This window comes from Lepidochelys olivacea, assembly GCF_965140295.1.
Source record: "Lepidochelys olivacea isolate rLepOli2 genome assembly, chromosome: 1".
NCBI classification, from domain to species: Eukaryota; Metazoa; Chordata; order Testudines; family Cheloniidae; genus Lepidochelys; species Lepidochelys olivacea.
Window position 1 is genome coordinate 50,225,684 of NC_140411.1, and position 24,193 is coordinate 50,249,876.

The following is a 24,193-nucleotide window of genomic DNA, read 5'->3' on the forward strand; positions in this document are numbered from 1 at the left end:
GTAGACGTTCAGTCTCGGGCTAGAGAGTATGATTTCTCAACTCTACCTCCCCTGCTTTTAGTTTTTTAGTATTTATTCAGTGCTGTATATGTTCATGGCTCTTCACAGTTAAAGTGTACAGCTCTCTGCCTCCAGGAGTTTAAAGTCTGAATTGGACATAATATGGCATTCCAGGAGCTGCATGAGCGGCACCCAACCCTGCTCTCTGGCTGGAGCTCTGGATCAGGGCAAGCCCTAGACCCCACTCCCCAGTGGGAGCTCGAGGGCTGGATTAAAATGGCTGGTGGGCCAGATCTGGCCCAAGGGGCCACAGTTTGCCCACCCCTGACCTATTGGGAGGTAGGTGGTGAATGATGTAGGATTTTAAAAGCAAGGAAAAGGAGGTGATACACAATGAAATGAGGATCAAACCAACAACCAGGGTTTTTGATAGATTGGGGACAATGAGTATCTAGAAGACTGGAGGAACTTTAGTCAAGGAGGAAGATGATTAAGACATGGACAAATTTTGGCTACTGGCACTGGAAGGAAGGGGGAAACATGAGATAAGCCATCCTGGTGCATCAAGTCCAGTGTCCTGTTTTCAACACTGTCTTGAGGACTTTAAAATGTGTAGAGGACAAAGTGACAGGCTTTGGTTACATACCAGGCCACAGGGAAAAGAAGAGAGTCAAAAACAACCATATCACTTGGTTTTGGCTATACTGAGCCTGAGAGAGTGGCATGCCATCCAAGATAATATATATGAGAGAGACTGAGAGAGGTATGACAGACTGCACAGCAGATGGGCCTGCAGTTGAGATATATGTTTGAGTCCTTAGCACAGAGTTAATATTTAAAATCTACTAAAGCACTAAAAGGAAAGTAGCAATGGCACTAATTGGAATGACAACAAACAGAAAATACACAACTAAGGACCTAATGAAAGTTTAATATATTAATTTTTAAAAAATAGAACAAAAAACCAAGTTGTGTATAAAACAAGAATACATGATCTTCATTGCTATAAACCTTGTTCAGGAAAGGGATTTGGCCGACCTTTTTGGTTAGATATGCTGTGGCATGGCCCCAGTCAGCGCTCCAGCCGGGGAGCAGGGTTGGGGGCCGCTCCACATGGCTCCTGGGAGCAGTGGCATGGCCCTGCTCCAATGTGTAGGGGCAGACAGGGAGCTCCCCACTGCATGCTGCCCCCGCCCAAAGCACCACCCCCGCAGCTCCCATTGGCTGGGAACTGCGGCCAATGGGAGCCGCAGGGGCAGCACCTGCGGATGGGGCAGTGTGCAGAGCCGCCTGGCCTTGGCTTCACGTAGGAGCCGGAAGCGGGTCATGGTTGCTGTTTCTGGGAGCCACTTGAGGTAAGCGCTGCCCGGAGCCTGCACCCCTGAGCGTCCCCACCCTTTTCCACAGCCCCGATGCCCCTCCACATCCCTCGGTCCCAGACTGCAGCACCTTCCTACGCCCCAAACTCCCCAGCCCCACCCCAGAGCCTGCACCCCGCCCCAGCCTGGAGCCCCCTCCCGCACCCTGAACTCCTCTTTTCTGGCCTTACCCCAGAGCCCGCATCCCCAAAAGAGCCCTCACTCTCTCCTTACCCCAGAGCCCTCAACCCCAATTTTGTGAGCATTCATGGTATGCCATACAATTTCTATTCCCAGATGTGGCCCTCAGGCCAAAAAGTTTGCCCACCCCTGCGATAGGCCTTCTGCATTCTTTCCTCACCACTTCCACTCTCTCACTGGTTCCAGCCTTCATGTCACCTTTATTTTTCTCACATTCCCACGTCTGTGCCTGCTATGCATCTTCCCCTGTGCATAGAATCATTCTGCAAACTTGTTAACCAAGTCACATTCCAAGGCACTGCTACTGATGCTCAATGGAACAGCAATCTATATCACCTAGATGGAATAAAAAGCTATACCTAGGTGTCAATTCCATATATTCCAGTTCAGACTTTTGTACACATATATGTTTCGAGTAACCCTTTGGTATCGGAGCTCATTTCTTAATGTTAGACATTCAGACCCATCCCTCTTTAATTCTCATCCTTTGCTTACTGGAATCAGTTGATTCTGGTCACAGGTGAGGATGCCAACTGACAAAGCCACAGCCTAATGGTGCTTCATAGATTAATTTTCAGGCAATATTCTAAAAGTGGAAAGATTATTTTTCCCCCCTCTTGTTATGATCTACTTTCTGATCTATGGTCTTTCACCTAGCAGTACTTCAGACAGTCACAGCGCTCCTGTGCTGGTTGTGGTATATTTTTGAAACTGTATCTTGTTATAACATTTTGTGCTCTCTGTGTTTAGTGCACTAATTATGCACCGTTTGTTGTCCATTGCTGAATTAATTTTGCACTGTTTAATAGATAATGTATGAATGTTCATGTTATAGTTCTAGTGATTGAAACTAGGTTATTGTATAGCTACTTTTCAGGAACCAAGACTAAAGGGGAGGATATCTTTTGCCATTGTAAAAATATTTGTAAACTTTTGTTGGCCATCTCTTGATTAAGCAGGAGATGTAGAAAGCTGAAGTTAGGCAGGGAGATGGAGTTTGTCAGGTCCTTTTCAGTGGCCTGAAAATCTGTTTTGATTTTGCCACTTTACATTTCCACATGTTTTTTTTTGTTTGTTTTAACTATCAATAAAGGCTTTATTACTTCAGAGGAACTCCTTATTTTAGGCCCTGATTCAGCAAGGTACTTAAACATGCTTAAATTTAAATTTGTGAGCAGTCCCTTTGCAGTCAATGGGAGGGAATACTCATGTGCTTAAAGTTAGGCACATGCTTCTCAGGTGAACCTTAAAAAGGCTTCAAGGTTGGACCTAAACCTACACTTTAACATTCTTCTTGTTCTATAGGGGATTTTCTATCCTTCAGGATACATTCAGTTGAATCCAAGTGAGTTCCTGGTTGGGGGAGGAGAAGAGATCTTCCTTTTCTATAGAATAGGAAGAATTTTATGGCTGCAAGGGGACAGATTGATTTTTTTCATACATACCATTCATTTTTGTGTGTAACTTCTAAAAGTCTCTATTATATGTAAAAATTCTCAGTTTTTTGTATATTTTTTACAGGATGAGTGTTACCAAGTTAGACAAATATTTGCTCAGAAACTCCACAAAGGCCTTTCCAGACTACGGCTCCCGCTGGAATATATGGCCATTTGTGCATTGTGTGCAAAAGACCCGGTGAAGGAAAGAAGAGCACATGCTAGGCAGTGCCTTGTGAAAAACATAAATGTGAGAAGAGAGTATCTGAAGCAGCATGCAGCAGTGAGTGGTAAGAAAAAAAAATAGAAGTAATTCTCAGCAAATGTAAATACAAGTATGCTAGCTTGTATGCAGACTTTTGACTAGACTGTAAAAATACTGATTTATTTTTGCATAATATTTCAATAAATAAAATAATAAATTTAATTTAAGAAATACCTCAGCTAATGAAAGGTTATACACATCTTACAACTAATTTTACATAACAGAAGTTGTTAAAGTAGAGTATACTGTTACAAAATGAAGTATTACAACTTTTTATTGAGAGTTGTATCGGTATTTGGCTCAAAGTTAGACTGTAAATTAAAATTCAAGGGATAATGCAGAGGTATTGTTACGTATGACAGCATTATGAACAAAGTGTTCATTTTAGTTGTTTAGTTTAGATTTTAGTTCATTAGTTAACAGGAAACAAGATTAATGGTTTAAAAGCACATGGTGTCAGATTTTGTCTGGCCCTTGTGCTGGTGTATTCCAGAGCCTCCCCTCTAATCCTGTGTGTCCTACAATTGTAGTCTCCAGCACAAAGGGAATTACAGGCACTAGTCCTTCTCCCATACACCATTGCAGTTTAGTCCTTGATATGTTTTATGAATCATTATGGAGAGACACTAATTAAGGTTGTAGCTAATTTTCCATTATAATTTCAGTTTTGGCCCATATGCCTAATTTCACCAGAATTAAATAAATGCGCATGAAAATGGCCCTAATAACCTTTTTTCGAAATTTTAAGGCAACTTGGATAATGTTAATTTGTTTAAAATAAATAAAACTTTTATAAAAAAAAGTTTCCCTTTGATTCTTCGCTTGTCCTGTGACAAGCCAAATGTTTTTGGCATGGCCTAGGATTGGCTAAATCGATTTCATTCTGTGTGTTTCAGTGACGACTGGTATATTTGACTAATTTTAGGAAAATGGGGTGAATTAATAATTTATTATATATAGTGGTCATGAAAAATGTGAGTCCGCTGTGATTCTATGTCGGTATTGTAATCTCTACATTGGGCAAAGGGTTTCAGATTATGTTCTTTGAGTTCTTAAGACTTCAGGGTGGGGATTAGGAATAAATGGATTCCTGCACCACAGCAATTCTTGGAATGATTTAAAAACGTAACTTTTGAAATCTAAAGAAATTCTAGGACCAGTATATTTAAGGCCATGAAAAATGTATCGGTAATGTCAGAGGAAAATGTTAAAATAAGTGTGTGGTTAATGAAAGCTAATCCATTAAGAAATTAGAAAAGTCAAAGGCAAGATTATAATTTTTTAAAATGTACAAGTATGTAAATCAATATCAAGGTCAACCAAACAGCCTTTGTTGGGCCCATATCTCCACCACACACCACTCTAAGTCAATAAGCACCCTGTACCACCTCATGCTTCTGTACAAGAACATAAAAGCAGAACTGCCGCCACCATCCCTCAGTTACCTCTTCTCTCCCAGGGCAGCGAGATGAAACCTAGTGAATGTCCAATCTGCTGGTTCTGAAATGAAGCTAAACTTCTTTGAAATCTTCTTCAAATCCTGAGAATCATTTTTGAGATCCTGTTTTGACTGCCATGAACTGATAACCAACTGTCTGGATGAAAATTTGTTTGATCTGGCCCCCCTATAGCAGGGCTTTTTAAATGGTGGATTTGAAACCTGTGGGATTGAAACATTGTCCATCCTACGATGGACTAATCCCTCTGCAAGAGACTCTGATGCTTACAGATTCACTGTCTGATACATGAGCTTGGCAAGGGCACTACTTTAATACGTGGCCTGACTTTGGTTCACAGTCTCGAGTTCAGGCCTCAGGTCTTGCACCAGGCCCAGTGCTCTCTTCTACAATAGTTATTTCATCGAGACCACATTTCCCTATTTTATTTATAAGAATGTCATGTGGGACTGTGTCAAAAACCTTACAAAATCAAGATAACATAAGATATATCACGTCTACTGCTTTCCGCCGTCCAATGGGTCAGTAACCATGTGAAAGAAGAAAATAAGGTTGGCTTGGCATGATTTATTCTTTTCAAATCCATGTTGACTATTACTTATTATCCAATGAGCTTCTAGGCACTTAAGACTACGATGAAGATGAGGCACCAAGGAAAGTCCCAGCACCAATATCAAAACTGACCTCAGCTTTTGACACTGAACCTGGTAGTAACATCTCAGGTCTTAAAGTCAAGGGCTGAAATCGGACAGTCTGAGCACAAAGGCAGAAGCTCAAGAAGGAACTCAATGAGCTCCTGTGTGGGAACAGACATAGCAAAACCTTCAGAGTAAAATCGTCCAAGCCTCACACAGCATCGAGGGATGGTGTGAAGGAACAGACTGCAGTGCAACAGACTCTACCGCAGTGACCTTTGCATTGATGCCAGCCTGGGGGCATCAAACTCGTGCAAACCCAGGTCCATTGTTGGCACCAAGATGACAGTCAGCACTAGTACAGAGTTAGTGCGTTGTACATTGATGCCATCCCTAGAGGAATTCTACTCTTCCGAGCCTTCACCGGGGCAGACATTATTCTCCATGTCATCAACCAGAGACCCTTCCCCTCTCAGGTGTTCAGTCAGTGCCATTGAGAGACCTGCAGTCCTCAGCCACCGCTGGCCCACCAAGCCTGCTGTTGGTCCAGCCAACCGCTTGGGGTCATCTGTACGCATACAGCATGTCATGGCCTTGTTGGGAGTAATGGCCTTGCCTGCACAGGCATCAATCTCCACCACTAAGAATTCAACAAACATGTGGACAAAGGTGATCTGGTGGATATAGATTTTCAGAAAGTCTTTAACAAGGTCCCTCACCAAAGACTCTTGAGCAAAGTAAGCTGTCATGGGATAGGAGAGAAGGTCCTCTCATGGATCAGTAACTGGTTAAAAGATAGGAAACAAAGGGTAGGAATAAATGGTCAGTTTTCAGAATTGAGAGAGGTAAATGGTGGTGTTCCCCAGGGATCTTTACTGAGACCAGTACTCCAACATATTCATAAATGATCTCGAAAAAGGGGTAAGAGGTGAGGTAGCAAAATTCACAGATAATAAAAAGCTATTCAAGATAGTTAAGTCCAAAGCAGACTGCAAAGAATTACAAAGGGATTTCACAAAACTGGGTGACTGGGCAACAAAAGAGCAGATGAAATTCAATTTTGATAATGCAAAGTAATGCATATTGGAAAACATAATCCCAACTATACATATGAAATGATGGGGTCTAAATTAGCTGTTACCACTTATGAAAGAGATCTTGGAGTCATTATGGATAGTTTTCTGAAAATATCCATTCAGTATGCATTAGCAATCAAACAAGCTAACAGAATGTTGGGAATCATTAGGAAAGTGATCGATAATAAGACAAAGTATGGTATTGCCTCTATATAAATCAATGTACGCACACATCTTAAATACTGCATGCAGGTGTGGTCACCCCATCTCAAAAAAGATATATTAAAATTGGAAAAGATATGGAAAAAAAACAACAGAAATGATTAGGGGTATGGAATAGCTTCCATATGAGGAGGGATTAATAAGACTGAGACTTTTCAGCTTGGAAAAGACATGACTTAGGCAAGATATGATAGAGATCTATAAAATCATGATTGGTGTGGAGAAAGTAAATAAGAAAGTGTTGTTTACTCCTTCTCATAACACAAGACCTAGGAATCCCCACATGAAATTAATAGACAGCAGGTTTAAAACAAACAAGAGGAAGTATTCCTTCACACAGTGCACAGTCAACCTGTAGAACACTTTGCCAGAAGACATGAAGGCCAAGACTACAACAGGATTCAAAAAAGAACTAGATAAATTCATAGAGAATAGATCCATCAATGGCTATTAGCCAGGGTGGGTCGGGATGGTGTCCTTAGCCTCTTGTTGCCAGAAACTGGAAATGGACGACGGGGCATGGATCACTTGATGATTACCTGTTCTGTTCATTCCCTCTGAAGCTCTGGCATTGGCCACTGTTGAAAGAGAGGATACTGGGCTAGATGGACCTTTAGTCTGACCCAGTACAGTAGAACCTCAGAGTTATGAACACCTCAGGAATGGAGGTTGTTCGTAAGTCTGAACAAAACATGGTTCCTTCAAAAGTTTACAACTGAATATTAACTTTATACAGCGTAGAAACTTTACTATGCAGAAGAAAAGTGCTGCTTTCCCTCTTTTTTTATAGTTTACATTTAACACAGTACTGTAGTGTATTTGCTTCTTTTTTTTTAATCTCTGCTGCTGACTGATTATGTACTTCCAGTTCCAAATTAGGTGTGTGGATGACTGGCCAGTTCATAACTCTGGTGTTCATAACTGAGGTTCTACTGAATGGCCGTTCTTATATGTATGTTTACATAGCTTCCACTCAGCTCACAGGAAGTACCTAAGATTCATGGTGGGGCCCAACCATTACAGTACAAGGTTCTGCCCTTCAGACTCTCCACTGAGAGTTTTCACTGGTGATTGTGGTAGTACATTTAAGGAAATGGAAGATCCATGTATGCCTGTATCCAGACAACTGACTGATCAGGGACAGGTCTGAGCTGGTGATTTAAATAGCTTCAGATTGTGTCCCATCACTTTTATCTCAACTGGGAATCCTTGTGAACTGTGAGAAATAATCTCTCACACCATCACTGATAAGATTTTATAGGAACTTTGATCAACTCTAGATCTGAAAAAGCCTAACTGCCAGACGACAGGTTCCAATCTCTTCAGTCCACCAGTATATGACCTACAGGCAAGACTATGACTGTGTGTGTCTGGGACTCTTAAAGCCCTAAATCAGCGTACAAGTACATGCCACCACTTGCCAGATTTTACCTTCAACACTTATAACGGTGGCTGAGGTCCATGTACTCCCCTTTCACACATCACATGAATAGGATGATCATAATTCTAGCTCAAGTCCTGTGAGAGCTTGCTTTGAGGAAAGGGTGACACCTTCTGTCCCTCTCCCCAACAGTAACTCTTCTCATGGATGCTGCAGAGCCAACTGAGAACCACCTTCAGATGCAAGGCACGTAGTCTCAAGATGATTTGAAACTACACATGGACGTCTTGGATCTGAGGGTAATCAGATTCTTTTATAGCATATAGTATCTTGCCCATTCTGTGCAACTCCACGGTTCAGATTTTGATGAACCACATTGGTTAGGCACTACATAACTAACCAGGAGATGCTCAGTCATCTTCTTTTTGTGAGGAAGCTTTCAAGTTCTGGGACATGATCCCACTGAGTCTACACCTGTCAGGGGTCAACAGTAGATTTCCTGAATAGAAATGTGGCAACCAGCCATGAGTGGTCACTGCGGAAATTCTATCCTAGACCCCATATTCTGCAGGGGGGACCTCCCTCCACAGACTTGTTTGCCACAGTGGACAACATCAAGTGTCCAAATCTCTGCCCTAAAGAAGGTGAGAGCCCTGGCTTCCTGCTAGATGCTTTAATTTTTTTTTTTTTTTTGTGGTCTTAGGGCCTCCTGTATGCTTCACTTCCAGTTCCCCTGATTTCACCCCACCCCAGCCCGTGAATAATATCTAAAAATTAAATGACAAGACCTTGATCATCATGATAGCCCCATACTGATATGATAGCACAGGTGGTTTTGGTTGTTGGACCTGTTCTAGATGTCCAAGCAGCCTCCCATATGTCACCTGGCTTACCTAGACATAATATCCCAGAACTTCAGTCAGATGCTGCACCTGCAGTCATTGCATTTGATGGCTTGGATGTTGACTGATTGACAACACTATTGTAAAAGATTGTGCTCTACAAGTTCAGGATATTCTTGTGCGAAGTAAGAGACCTTGCACCACAAAGACATACTTGAATCTTGGATTATATACTACTTCTGAAACAAACTGGGCTAGCATTTAAATCCCTTAAGGTTCACCTTGGCACAATATCAGCATGTCACACTCCAGTTCATATCCTCTGGTATCGAAATTCCTTAAGAGCCTTCTTCATACTTGTCCTCCAGTCAGAGACCCAATTCTCATGTGGGACCTTAGCATCATCCTTTTAAAACTTATAGAGCCTGCCTTTGAGCTGCTGTTGAAATGTTCAACATGCCCTCTTAGCTATCAGGATGTCTTTCTCGTGGCCATTACCTAGGCACGGAGAGTCAGCGAACTCCAAGCCATTGCAGCTGGCACCTTAAACAGCCTTCCATAGGAACAAAGTGATGATGAGACCACATTCCAAGTTCATCCCGGAAATGGTCTCAGAATTCTTCCTGAACCAATCCATCACCTTGCCAGTCTCCTTCCCAATCCACACTCAACACCGAGAGAGAAGAAGCTGCATAGTTTGGATCTCTCCAGAGCCTTTCATTATTACTTTAACAGGACTAAACCTTTCAGGTTCTCCCTCTGCCTCTTTATAGCCATATCAGGCCAAGCTAACTCAGACTCTCACGCAGTATATTTCCACCTGCTATCAATTGGGCTGTTAAGCCTTTCCCACTGAACATCAAAACACATGCCACCTGTGCCCTGGTGGAATCATTCACCTATATCAGAAATATGGCACTTTCTGAGATCGGCAAGGTAGCAGTACGTGAAGCAACCTGCTTACTTTTGTTCAACATTATGCCCTTGACATGGCAGCCAGGTCAGACACCTGTTCAGGAGAGCAGTATGCAATCACCATTTGACTGATACAGCTGAAACTCCTCATTCCCACCATCCAGGGAGGTTACTGCATACCAGTCACTTATGCTGGAATCCACACCAAGACATACTGGAAGAAGACAGAACAGTTAATTACCTTACAATAACTGGTTTCTCGAGATGTAGTTATTATGGATACTAAAGTTTGCCCCTCTGTCCCTGATTTTCAGAGTCCTCAGTAACATGGGGTTTGAAGTCTAAGAGAACTTAGGGAGGGTCACGGCTGTCCTGCCCTTTATGCCCTCATACAGGAGAACAAGGGATTCACAAGGCACATGTGAGGCCTTGATAGACATTGTTAGTCAAAAAATCAGTTCTTGTGAGCTTGAGGCGCAAGTGTACTTATGGTAAGGTCCATACGGACAACAATATCACAAAGAACCACAGTTACTGTAGGGCAAATAACTGTTCTTTATGTCCACCAAACCAGCACTAGTCTATATATTAATGCTGATTGACTTTATATAGTGCTCTTTGATTTTTATGTGAAGGCAAAAAAAAAATCTTGAACTAATATACAGATTTCTGTCTCAACTGTTTTCCTTTTTTTTTTTTAATTCTGTTCTACACTTTCAGAAAAACTATTGTCACTTCTACCAGAATATGTTGTTCCATATACTATCCACCTTCTGGCACATGACCCAGATTATGTGAAAGTCCAGGATATTGAACAACTTAAGGACATTAAAGAGTAAGACACTTTCCTTTGATACTATTTTTTCTGAGGATTTCTAAGGCCATTTCTGTGCTAACACTTATGCCAGCAAATCTTTTGTTGCTTATGGATGTGGAAAAAACAACCCCCCTGAGTGACATGAATTTTGCAGCATAAGCTTTTGGCTGCACAGTGCTATGTTGGTGGGAGATGCTCTCCTGCCGACATAGCTACAGTCTCCCATCAGCATAACACGGCTGCACAGCAATTTTACAGTGGCACAGCTGTATCGGTACAGCTATGCTGCTGTAAGCTTGTAAGTGTAGACATGGCCTAAGATCTAACTTGTCACTTTGAGATAATTCCATGATAGTTTAAGTTACAGATACCATGATAAATTGTCCAGTACATAATTATGAAGAGTAATTATTTTCTTAAATTAGTATAAAAGTACTAAATATTCCTAGCTCATATTGTCTGTTTAACTCAATGGTGTCAGGCATTTGGGAACTGTTCCATGTGAGTAATGCATTTTTCCTGCTCTTGCATTTGGTTATTCCTTCCCAGTATCTTTAGAAAACTTGAAGATGAATTCATTCCCAAAAGCCAAACTGATCAGTGGATGAATTTATGTTAAAGTAAACTGTATTCTTAAACCAGATCTTTTCAAGGTTTCTTTGACAGTTTTTCTTATTGTACTTAACAAGGAAAACCATTTTTCCCCTTAGGTGCCTATGGTTCATATTGGAAATATTGATGGCTAAAAATGAAAATAATAGTCATGCGTTTATCAGAAAAATGGTGGAAAACATTAAGCAGACAAAAGATGCTCAAGGACCAGATGATCCAAAAATGAATGAAGTATGTTTTACCTTTAGTGGAAGTTGCTTATTTATTCCAATATCTTGAAACTGAGGAATTTTTTACGCCTATTTTAAAATATGTATATTTCTGAATAGAATTATATATAGAAGGCATTAGGTGTTCTGTACACTAGAATCAAAGCTATGGACTTACTTTAGCTTAGGTGTCCTGTTACATACTTGGCTTAAATAGATGCCTATATTCTTCAGAAGCAAGTTGAAATTGTCAGGAACCTATTATCTTTCTTTTAAAAATTAGTTTCAGTAAACCATTTTCTTTAAATATGCGTAACATCTTTACTGGTTTATAAATTTAAGTTCTGGCAAGTTAGGTTTGAGTTCTATAGGTTTAAGTTCTATATATATTTTCTACTTTGCAACAGTGTTCAAAAATTGCAGTGTAATTACCAGTAAGCAGTTTCTTGAACATTTATTTTAAAAATATGCACAAAGCAAATTTCTCTAACTTGCATTAATAACACAAACGTGTCAGATATTTGGATCTCTTCATGTTTTTATGTAAATTACGTGATATATTCAGATTCTGAAAAAAGAAAAGGAGTACTTGTGGCACCTTAGAGACTAACCAAGATCCGATGAAGTGAGCTGTAGCTCACGAAAGCTTATGCTCAAATAAATTGGTTAGTCTCTAAGGTGCCACAAGTACTCCTTTTCTTTTTGCGAATACAGCTAAAAAACCCCTGTTTTAGTTGCTTATAAATTTCCCATGCTTGATATGGGTTGCAGGCTAAAAGTTTTTTTAAAGTTCCAGTGGAAATAATTCAACCCTTTCCGAGAACAGGGTTAAGCATTTTTTCCTTCCATCATTTCTCTGAAGAGCTCTAGGGCCTCATGCTTCGAAATGGAAACTTGGAATTTGGCTGAAACACATCTTGGTGGCAAGGAAGTATCTCTTGCTGATCTCATGAAAAATCCACCCAGGTTACTATAGTGCATGGGTGCATCAACAGTGTGCTGTTAAGTGGATGGTTTACAGAAGCCAGACTAATTAGTGTAGACAGATTGAATATTTTCAGAAATTACATTTAACTGTACTGTTTTAATCTTGAAATGTACAGTTTTCTAATGTAGCGAGACCACAAGAACCAGCTCTGTTTGACCACATTGTTTGATCACTCAGGTAGCAAAGAAATCCTTTGGATTTTGAATAAGTTCCAGTATGCCTCTAAAGTGACACATCAGAGCAACTTGTTACTGTCAAAATTAAGGGCAATGCCAAGTCTGTTTAAAAAAATAACTCATTTTTATTTTGTAACAGAAACTCTACACAGTTTGTGATGTAGCAATGAATATCATTATGTCAAAGAGTACAACATACAGTTTGGAATCCCCTAAAGACCCCGTACTTCCAGCTCGATATTTCACACAACCTGACAAGGTATCATTTGGGGTTTGGGTTGGATTTTTTTTTTTTTCAAATTAAATTGTGCTAACAATTTAAAAAGACAGGTTGCTTTCATCTGTGTTGTTAAAATAGAGCTCTTGTAATTTACATAGTCTCTTTTTACTTATGATCCCAATAATGTCTCAAGTCAATGCACATGTGTTATCTTAAATGTTCAGATTTAGCGTTTAAAAAACATAGATGGTTTGAAAAAAGTCAGGTTTAAAAAAAAAATTGCCTGTACCACCTCATAAACCTATTTTTGTAATTTGTTTATTGATTAACCTTTCTTTTCTTCTTTATTCCCTTGCTTGCAGAATTTCAGTAACACCAAAAATTATCTCCCTCCGGAAATGAAATCTTTTTTCACTCCTGGAAAGGTGTGGGTTTTTTTTATGATTACCTGTCTGTTTTTTCAACTGAACTCTCCCAATAGGCTAACCATTGCACAGGCACAAAAGAAGGCATGGCCTCTGCCCCAAAGGGCTTAAACACTTTAAAAAAACAAAAACAAATCCCACAAAACAGGGACAGAAGCTGGGGGGAAGAGAAACACGCAACAGTAAGGTGGTTGTCTCCTGTTAATACAAAGTTTAGCAAACTTGTAAAATGTTGAGTTTTTTTGAACAATGTTATATTTCTAAAAAAATTTATAGTAGACTAAAACTGTATGAAATATGAACTAGAAATAATGGCAACAATGTTAAGAAAATATACAGGGAATCTCAAGTTGGAGTAAGCAGGTTATATTATTTCCGTATTTGTTACTGGTGCAACTGGAATACTATATCCATTGCTGGTCTCCATCAGAAGGATGCTGATAAACTGGAGAGGGTTCAGAGAATGACTAAAGGGTTAGAAAACATGTTTTATAGTGATGGACTTGGAAATCTCAATGTAGTTTAACAAAGAGAAGGTTCAAGGATAACTTGATCACAGTCTAGAAATATCTACGTGGGAAACAAAAATTTGATAATGGGCTTTTCAGTCTAGCAGGCAAAGTATAACAGGATTCAGTGGCAGAAAATTGAAGCTAGTCAAATTCCCACTGGAAAAAGGTGCAAATTTTTAAGTGATGGTAATTAGCCATTGGAATAATTTACAAAGCGTTGTAGTGGATTCTCCATCACTGGCATTTTTAAATCAAGATGGGATCTTTTTTTTCCCTAAAAGATATGCCCTAGTCCAAACAGGAATTAATTCAGGGACATTTTATGTCCTGTGTTATGCAGGAGGTCAGAGTAGATGATCACAGTGGTCTCTTCTGGCCTTATACAATGGTCAGGAATGGCAGAGGTGAAAGTGGGCCGGTACGGCATACTGGTAAGAAGTGGCCATCAGTATGGGCCTGTACGCAGTCTGCGGTAGGGACCCTAGGGCCGCTGATGGGACGGTGCGGGGGGCAAAGCACAGCTGCCCTGGTGCCCAGCAATTTAAACTGCTGCTGGAGCCCCTGGCGGCGTGAGCCAGGCAGCCCAGAAGGGCTGGCTCGGGGAGGCTGACCCCCAGCCCTGCCCCTTCTGCCCAGGGGCCCAGAGCCGGGCCCCTGTACCCGTAAGTCTTCTATGTTACTTTCACCCCTGAGGAATGGTCTAGGTATACTTGTTCCTGCGTCAGTGCGGGGGGCTGAACTAGATGACCTCTCAAGGTCCCTTCCAGCCCTACATTTCTATGATTCTATAATGTAGGAATCTATAGTCCAGATTGGAGCCCAGTACAGCCCCTGTAAGGCTCCCTTGTTCTAAGGGCTGCCTTTGTGTTTCTGCCTGAGTTCCCCAGGCAGTGCGGCATCTTGCACAGTGGAGTCAAGACACCAATGACCAAACTAGCAAGTGGTCATAGACGCTTTAAGGATCAGCAACAGTTGGGGCCAAGTAACCAACCAGTAAAAACTTCTGACAGGAGTCTTCTGTCTCTCATTACAATAGATAGAGCTGCCGCATGCAAATTAGGTGTGGATGAATGGTAATATTTGATTGTGTTATCTCATGTCTGAGCCAAATTAAGAATGATCTGCTCTTTTGATGTGGCCCTGCCTATAATCAAATCTTAGGTACAACAATTGTTGTTAATTTAGCTTAATTATAACCAAATGTCTTCAAAAGTAGCCTACACACTAGATTTTAATGAGTTTTAACTGTATAAGAAGTTTGAAGAGTTTTTCTCATTGCTAAGATCATCGAGGACAAAAGGAGGTCTGAAGTGGTGCTAAATTTCGTAAAGGACCTATTTGTTGATTGATGTTAAATAAAGTAACAGATTTACTTGCACATTCTGAGAAAAATTAATACTATATGCAGAGAATAACTGAATTGTGGGAAGGATATTTTATGTTCTTCATACACAATAGAGTGAATCCCTTCTGTAAGTGTAAAACTCAGTTCAACCTTAACTTTGGAGGCACAGCGAGCCCCTCTGTATAAGACACACATTCTGTCTACAGAATCGCTGATAACTGTCTGTCTTTGGTAAAGTTTGCATGTTATACGCCTTCATCATTCAGTGTAGTCAGCTAGAGACAGGGACTAGTTTAATATTAAACAATCCTGTAATGAAAAAGTAAATAATGGATTATACTGTCATCCAGTGGTGAATTGGAGCTGGTTCGCACCGGTTCACTGGAACCAGTTGTTCAGTTTAGAAGGGACAACCGGTTCTAAAAGGGCTTCTAAATTTAACAATCGGCCAAAAGTGGTGCTGGTGGGCTAGAGCATCCACGGGGAAAATTTGGTGGGTGCAGCTCCCTGCCCCGCCCCAGCTCACCTCTGCCCTGCCCTGCTTCCCACCCCCCACCCCCCGGCTTCCCGCGAATCAGCTGTTTGCGTAGAAAGCCTGGGAGGGCTGAGAAGCAAGCGGTAGCTTTGTGCTCAGACCGAAGGAGGCGGAACGGAGGTGAGCTGGGGCGGAGGGGCGCGAGGAGGTCCACCCGTGCTGCAGCAGGTAACCCGGGGCGGGACAGCACAGGGGAATCGCTCCCTGCCCCAGTTCACCTCCGCCTCCCTGGACCTGAGCGCTAAGCCGCCGCTTGCTTCTCAGCCCTCCCAGGCTTCCCTCGCGAACAGCTGATTCACGGGAAGCCGGGGGGGGGGGGTTGGAGAAGCAGAGCGGGGCAGCGCGTTCGGGGCGGAGGCAGAGTGGAGGTAGCTGGGGCAGGGCGCAGGGCAGGGAGCTGCCAGTGGGTGCTCTAGCCCCGGAGCACCCACGGAGTCGGCGCCTAAGGCGCCACTTTTGATGTGATCAGTGTGATCATGTAAAAATCAGACCACTCTTTATTGAAGTGCTAACCTAAGATCCAACCATGTTTGGAAATGTTGGCTCCCTGGGTGAAATCCTAATCTCATTGAAGTCCGTAGCAAAAATCCCATGGATTTTAATGGGGTCAGGATTTCATCCCAAATGTTTTGCTTCTGAACCTATTTTTTCCTCATGGAAATTGTAGTCTCTGCCACCTTCCATCTGGCTTCAGTTGTAACTTTTATGTCCTTTTATTTTTACATTTTAAGTAAATTGTGTTCTAATTAAAAAAAGACGCTGGTGATTGTAGAATGTGCGCAGGTTGCATGCAAACATTTTAAGCTTAGTACATGTTATTTCAGACTAGGTATGTAACATACTAAATATGTAGGTTAAAATAAAAAATATATTTTTGGTTTCAGCCCAAAGCAGCCAATGTTCTTGGAGCAGTTAATAAGCCTCTTTCAGCAGCAGGCAAGCAGTCTCAATCCAAATCTTCACGAATGGAAACTGTAAGCAATGCCAGCAGCAGTTCAAATCCAAGCTCTCCAGGAAGGATCAAAGGGAGGTGGGTATATAGCAGTGCAGCTTTGATGCTCAAGTATTTTTATTAAAGCTGCAAGAGTTTCTATAATATTGGTTAAAAGTGCTAGACTGAATTCTGTTCTCTTATGTTGGTGTGCATCCAGAATAACCAGCACACTAGTATAACTGAAACCAGAATTCGGCTCACTACCACAATGAAAATAGATAAGTTTTTTAAAAAGTAGTCCAAACACATTACAGGAAAGCAGGCCAAATTGAAATCGTCATGTACAATGTAAAATAAAAAGTAACCCACATTCAGTTACAGATCTGGGGTTCTCATCAAGCTTGTGTAGTAAACAGTAATTCCAGCTACTTCATCATCATCTCCCATTGAGTCTGAGAGTGTAAGGACGCATGAGCTCTCTCGTGACCTAAGATTTTTGGTAGACTATCCTGTGGTGGTGAATTACGTTGCCTCTGGTCACCTGACAATATATCAACTTTTAATTTGTAATACTAGTTTTAATGTGACCAATGGTTTGTAACTAAATCAATTCGTGAGCAGTTGATGAAGGCGATTGATTGCATATATTGGAGCACCTGCTGGAAGGACCATGTTGAAGAATAATTTAGAAGTGATACAAGTAGTATATGGAAATAGTTGTTCACTGAAGACAGGTTGGAGGCTGGTTTCTTCTCTGGTCCAGTGAGTAAACTTCCTCTGTTAGACTAATAATCTAGCTAGATTCAGATTGTTCAGCAGTCATCTCATTGTTGCAATGCAACAAAATGTGTAGGCTGGGCTGTAATCTCATCAGATTTTACAAGTTGAACAGGACCAAGTTTGGTTAGTACTTGAATGGAGACCTCCAAGTTAAAAACAAAATACTGCACAAAATGAGGCTAATGACTCAGTAGGTATCACTCCTCTTTGTAATCAGTACTGATTACAATCTACCAGCATGATGGCAGGACATTGCCACACTGTATATGTATATAGTCTTTGAGATGAAATGTAAAACTGAGCTCTAGATCACTCCTGTCCATTAAAGATCTCATTGGCACTTTTTCTAAGAGTAGGAATAACTGGGACAGTCTCCAGACCATATCTTAGAATAAGGAAAATATTCCACATACCTAAATTATCCCTTTGCTCTGTTAGATAAGATAGTCTTCACTTCTTGTCCCTAAACAATTGTGCAGTGTTTGCAGTGTTAAAATGCTTGCCTCATTCCAAAGTAGATGAAACAAAATGATCCTCCATATACTATAATAATACTTAGCTCTTATATAGTGCTTTACTTTAGTAAATCCAAAAGTGCTTTAATAAGAAGGTAAGTATCATTGGGAAATAGAAGCACAGAGCAGTGAAGTGACTTGCCTAAAGTCACCCAGCAGGCCAGTGGCAATAGAACCCACGTCTCCTGCTTCCATTCTGGTGCTCTATCAACTAGGCCATAGTGTACACACACTTTTTTTTTTTAAAGTGCACTCAGTGGTGTGGGGGTATATTTATGTACACACTATATCACTTGTATTTTTGCAAAAAGGACTGTGTACATGTTTTCTGCTTGAACTTTGAAAGAGGTACAGAATCCTGTCCTGTGACTTAGCCAATCTGCCCCCATATCTGATATGTAAAATAAATGCCACCTTAACTGAGGAACAATCTTAAGACTTACTTGAGAATTTATGTAAAACAGCTTGAAAGTTACTGTTTGATAACAAGTATCCAAACACAGCCTTCAGTAACTGAAAAAATACTGTCTCTACATGTCTCACTTTTTCACTTTACACAATTATGTGATATATGAACTGTCCTATTTTACTATTGAATTGTTTAAAAAGTTTTATTTTTATCATCTGTGAAGCTAAATGAATTATCTATTCCATCATTTTGAATTCTCATCACTGAGTTTCAGTGCCCCCCCAGTTTGCCATCAACATCTTTGTTTTGGCTAGGAGTGACAAATTATGATATGATGCGACATACTGCGATGTGTCAGCTCCAATAACCGAAGTTGAATGACTCTGCCAAACCTTTTCTGGCTTAGGGCTCAATCGTCTTCTGAATTCTAGTCTTGTTGGTTGGTGTATTATGCAGCTATTAAGCTAAATTCTTATTCCAGAATTTGAATTTTTAATGTGTGGTTTTAGAGGAATTTAACATGAGGAAAACTTAGGAAAAAAAATATGATGAGTTATATTAAAATTAGTTAGCCAGTAACTTTCTAAATTACATTTAGTCAAAGTGTATTTGTTTTGAATTGTATCTTTCTCCTTCACAGCTAGAGATGGCTGGAATTTTCCAAATTTTGATTTTTTTTAATAAAAATAAACTGGTGAAATTTGACTGAAAAAGGGAAAATTTCAACTATCTTTTTTGAAAATTTCCTCCTGTTTTTTTAGCAGCTGTTTGCAGTCCAATTCTGTTAGATTATGTAGTGAAGTTGTGATTGGGGTTCCAGGGCAGCCACACGGAGGTTACTCAATTAGGGCAAACTGCAAAGAATGGGGCAGACAATCCCCAAAGCTGCTGGATATTCCAATACTTAGATTTACCAAACCAGCATAAAACAGCTTCTACAATACCTTACAGGTTGCACAGAAGCCGAAACATATTTCTCTTATAGCATCCCAGTGTTGGGCTTCCACCCAAACACACAAGTCAAATATGAAAGTTCTACAATTCCCAAAGGATCGGACACATTACCTCCCAAGTTAATGAACATTTCAGATCTTACCCAAATACACGCTTATAGTCCATTCTTATTAACTAAACTAAAATTTATTTAAAAAGTAAAGAGAGAGGATTGGTAAAAGATTAGTATACATACAGATGTGAATACAGTTCTTAGATCAGTTTCATAGTAGGGATGGTGAGCTTTGGTTCTTAGAATTAGTCCATAGATTCAGTCCAATGTTCATATCCAGAGTGATCCAGGTGGGACTGGAGATCTGTCTTATAACTTAGGACATAAAGCATAAAGCATCAAGCTGATCTGAGATTAAAAGGATCAGGACCCAAGGGTTTTGAATACAGTTCTAGGCCTTCTTGCCTCGCTTTCGCCAAAGGTCTCCGAGCTATCATCAAGACTTTGAAGTAGACCCATTTCCTAAGCATCACCGGTATTTAGCTACATGGATTAAAGTAAGGCAGTTGCTTGTTTTCCACCATTCGCAGGTGATTTGCTATACATTTTAAAGAGATCAATACAGTGACATCAGTATATTTACAGTTCATTTAAATGTTATCTCCTTTTGATCTCTTGAGTTAACAGAATACCGCATAGACAGGAACCGTTTGGTTACATTGTTAACCTCTAACAATATATATGTAAAAACACAAACATTATCTACCAGTATGTCCCTAAAGTTTGAATTTGGGTCATTTATCCTGCAGGATGCTTAACCTTTTCTGCAATGTGTCACAGAAGTATTGAATTTATTTGACATCAGTCTGATTGGGATGTCACAAACTGAACATTGTCTTCACTGCTGAATCAAAGACAGAGGATGGCCTCGGTGATTGACTCTTATTAAAACAGATTTCTTCAGTAATTGCAAAAATGCTGGGGAAAAGCCATTGAAAAAAAGTGTTATATAAGTCACCCGTTATGACATTGCCAGTGATAGGTGATCTGAAAAATAACTAAAGGTACACTCAGTTTGCTCTTGTTGGTTTTTTAGATTTATTATGCAGACAAAGCTGCTGCCAGTTTGACAGTTGATATCTGAACAATAACATTAAAATTATGATCGGTTTCAGAGTAGCAGCCGTGTTAGTCTGTATTCACAAAAGAAAAGGAGTACTTGTGGCACCTTAGAAACTAACAAATTTATTTGAGCATAAGCTTTCGTGAGCTACAGCTCACTTCATCGCATGCGATGAAGTACATCCGATGAAGTGAGCTGTAGCTCACGAAAGCTTATGCTCAAATAAATTGGTTAGTCTCTAGGGTGCCACAAGTACTCCTTTTCTTTTATTAAAATTATGTTACTGCATTCCTGATATTAAGTAATGATAAATGTCTGCGTTGATAGGCTCGACAGTACTGAGATGGACCACAGTGAAAATGAAGATTTCACAATGGCTTCACCTTTACCAGGAAAGAAAACTGACAAGAGGGATGACTCTGATCTTGTAAGGGTGAGCTGCTTGGTTGTATTGCAGCTATTTCAATTAAATTTAAAGTTAATGAACTGAACATTGAACAAATAAGCTGATACAGTCCTTATAACAAGCATTAACTAATGTAGTTTTGTAAACTCCCACTTTTACATGGAGTTGAGCTAATGTCCATGATGGTCAATGTGGTTATGAGATGAAATAGGACTTTTCTTTTTTTTTTTTAAGGCAGCCCCTTACTTAACATATCTGTTTCTTTTTGTGTGTGAGTTGTCTTTGCTTTCTGTTATTAACCAAACCATGAAGGCTAGCAGTAAGGTTTGCAAATTACCATCAAGAGTTGGGATTGAAGGCTTTAGAGGAGCTAGGCTAGTGAGAATTTGTGCATGATTTGCCTTGTGCTCAGAACCTGTTGGAAAGAAATTGGGCAGGCATGTGAATTGCAAATTTGCTCAGGGCCCTTAGCAGTTGCTCTAATTTGTGCTTAAAGATTGACCCTAGCTATTGTTAGCACTGCAAAACAAATCCAGCTATGGAAGATTAAACTTGATTACCTTGCAGATCAAGGAGAACTCCTGTAAGGTTGACCATATGTTTGACTTGGTTTTGGGGACTGGTTTGACCGTCTGAGATACTGGGTAAACCCTACTGAGAAGTTTGAAAGTTCACCCCTTGTCCGATTTTTGTTGTTTGCTTTTTTTTAAGTAAGTGGGATATTTCATATTAAGGCAAAGTTAGATAACTCTGGTTTTCATTGACAAGCATTCTCAGAACTTTGCTTTATGTGGAGAGATTGCCAGCTAAAACATGTATGTCTGCTGTCTCCTCAGATAATTTTACCTTGATGTTTACCTAGTGTGCTTGTCAACTACCACCAAGTATCAGAACACTCCTTTTACTGTAGAAGTGAGGGAGAAAGCAATGGCTATTAAATTACGTGTGCACTTGAACATCGACATACAGCATACATAACAGTTTGCATTCTGGTCTAACTTTGATGTGGACATTGCTCATGCCCGAGTCACGATCTTCCACTGATTTTTTTAAAATCAAAGTCAGTTGGCCTTTTTGGTCATGCTGGATCTCTCACCAGCCTTCAATATGATTAACTGTTGCTTGTTGCTTTGGAAACTAAAACATTACTTCCTTTCAGAGGTTCCAATCATACCTAGAAGATGGAAGACAATCAGTGGTGATGAACACGAGTGTTATCACCAAAGGATTTGATATGTGTTTGTCCAGAATAAAGGCTTTTGCCTTTATTGTTCAACACATAAATGAAACTTCTCTGTGATATCACTGCCAAATGCAGGATACAGTAAAGTGTTGTCATTAGTCTGGCATACACATTCTACTGTAGGAATGGCATTATTACCTTAAAGGGGACCCCATTTGTGAGAGCTTTGGGGGATAGATGATCAGTCATTTATCAAAGCCCTCTGAGAACTGTGAAGGAAATTAGCCTGTCTCTACTAAATCCTGCAGGTGACACAAATTCTTGTGGTCAGTGGTATTAAAGTCTTCTAATAGATCTGAAAACATTTTTCATATTTATGAACTGAGCATGTTTGATATAGAGATCAGAAATAGGATTCTCCAGAATCTGAGACTCCCTCTACCACCTGCTGCAAGAAGGGTGGAAAGGAGGCTAAATTTCCTGTAAGCTGCGCAGCCGCGCAGCAGTGTTCTTAGCACTACACAGGTGCTCAGGGAACCCGCCCAGGGACCTGCTGGGGGAGGGGTGCTCCAACCTAAGCTGGTCCCCAATCTGCCATGGTGCTCTTCCCCCGTCCCCAGCTCAGCGAAGGCACCTCTATCCTGACCCCAACCTGGCTGGGCCCGGACCCGACTGGGGCTCCCCTCCCCCGGCCCAAACCCAGCTCCTGCCCAGACCTGCTGGGGGAGAGTCGCCTATCCTGTGCCCCAGCCCAGGAGCTGCCACAGCAGCGAGAGGTGCCTCTCCCCCGCAGCCTAGTTGCTGCTGCAGGGGGAGAGAGCTGGAGGGAGTCCTTTCTCCTCGCTGTAGCCCCGCAGCACACTCCTGCACCCTAAATCCCTCATCCCTGGCCCCACCCCAGAAACCGCTCCCCCCATCTGGAGCCCTCACCCCCTTGCATCCCAACCCTCTGCCCCAGCCTTGAGCTCCTCATTCCTGGCCCTGCACCCCCAGCCAGAACCCTTGCACCCCAACCTTCTGCCCCAGCCCTGAGCCCCTCCCACACACGAACCCCTCAGCCCCACCCGCACCCCATGAATTTTGTCATGTGCACCAACATGGAAGTAATGTGTGACATCACCTCCATGTTGGTGCACATAAAATTCATTCTGCACATGGGTGGGAAAAATTAGAGGGAACACTGATAGGAGGTACTATGTCCTCCCTCAGGGGTTCAAACACTTCTACAATAATTCATCACTGGGCTCCCTGGTAATATCTGCAGCTAACGAAAGAGAGAGGCAGGGTTACCAGGCATCAACACCAAAGAACAAGGAAGCTAAGAAACTAGACTTGTTTGGAAAGAAGATTTTTTCCACAGGAGGGTTACAACTTTGTACTGCAAACCAGCAAGCTCTGCTGGGGATGCTAGAGTTTTACCTTATGGGATATAATTTCAAAATTTAAGGACAAGCTCCCAGATGATAGGAATTTCAGGTGGTGGTGGTGAACAGGTTGGTTTCTATAACAGCTCTTTAGGCTTGTCTAGACGCATGTGACTCTGCAGCTCACTGAGTCTCCTCCGCCATCATTATGCAACAGTCTTCATGGTTACAATCTTGTGGTGGTCTCTCAGAGGTACAACCAACAATCCAAGACCTTCCCTTTGAAGGGCCATCACTCTTCTTGGAAAAGACTGATGAGACCCTGAATAGACTTCAGGACTTGAGAGTCACTAGGGATTTATACACCTGTGGAAAAAAGGAAGTCCTTCCATTCACATAAGACCCAGTGATTTCCAGGGTTTGTTACTCAAGCCCAGGACCTACCGAGGAGGAGTAGATGTTACAAAAGACATCCACCACCATCCTTTGCTTCTGCAGCTGCCAGTTCATAAAGGAAGGCTGCATCCTCCAAGAGCATGTTTTAACAGACTGGTCGAAGGCAGAGTACCATATCCAAGAGTGCCATCTTTTCCTTCCCCGGTTTTTGCAGACTACCTATCCCACATCCTTTGTGCTTGGGCTCACATCACCAAGGATAGTGGGTTCTAAGCACAGTGGAAGTGGGATACACCCCTCAATTTCTGTCTATCCCATTCTTCCTCTGGGACCTCTCTCATGAAGCCATGTTGTGAGACATTCGATTACTACTTCTTGTAGGAGCTATAGAAGAGGTCTCTCCATTGCTCAGAGTAAAAGGGTTTTACACATACTTCAGGATCCTGAAAGCCTATGTCAGGCCTATTTTAGATCTGAGAGCATTAAATGAGTTCCTAATCCAATCAAAAT

General features: G+C 41.2%; 1 protein-coding gene across 2 annotated transcripts in view; it reads left to right on the forward strand.

Annotated features, from left to right (window-relative positions):
• Nucleotides 1-24,193, forward strand: part of PDS5B (PDS5 cohesin associated factor B) — a 259,724-nt gene that overhangs the window by 215,161 nt on the left and 20,370 nt on the right. Inside the window, exons 26-32 of one of the 2 annotated variants that reach the window (XM_084617358.1) lie at nt 3,081-3,285; nt 10,509-10,623; nt 11,316-11,448; nt 12,730-12,849; nt 13,173-13,235; nt 16,512-16,657; nt 20,662-20,767. In XM_084617358.1, the coding sequence (XP_084473484.1) occupies nt 3,081-3,285; nt 10,509-10,623; nt 11,316-11,448; nt 12,730-12,849; nt 13,173-13,235; nt 16,512-16,657; nt 20,662-20,767 (888 nt within the window). The remainder of the gene's footprint in view (nt 1-3,080; nt 3,286-10,508; nt 10,624-11,315; nt 11,449-12,729; nt 12,850-13,172; nt 13,236-16,511; nt 16,658-20,661; nt 20,768-24,193) is intronic. The other variant, XM_084617359.1, reaches the window with a different exon arrangement.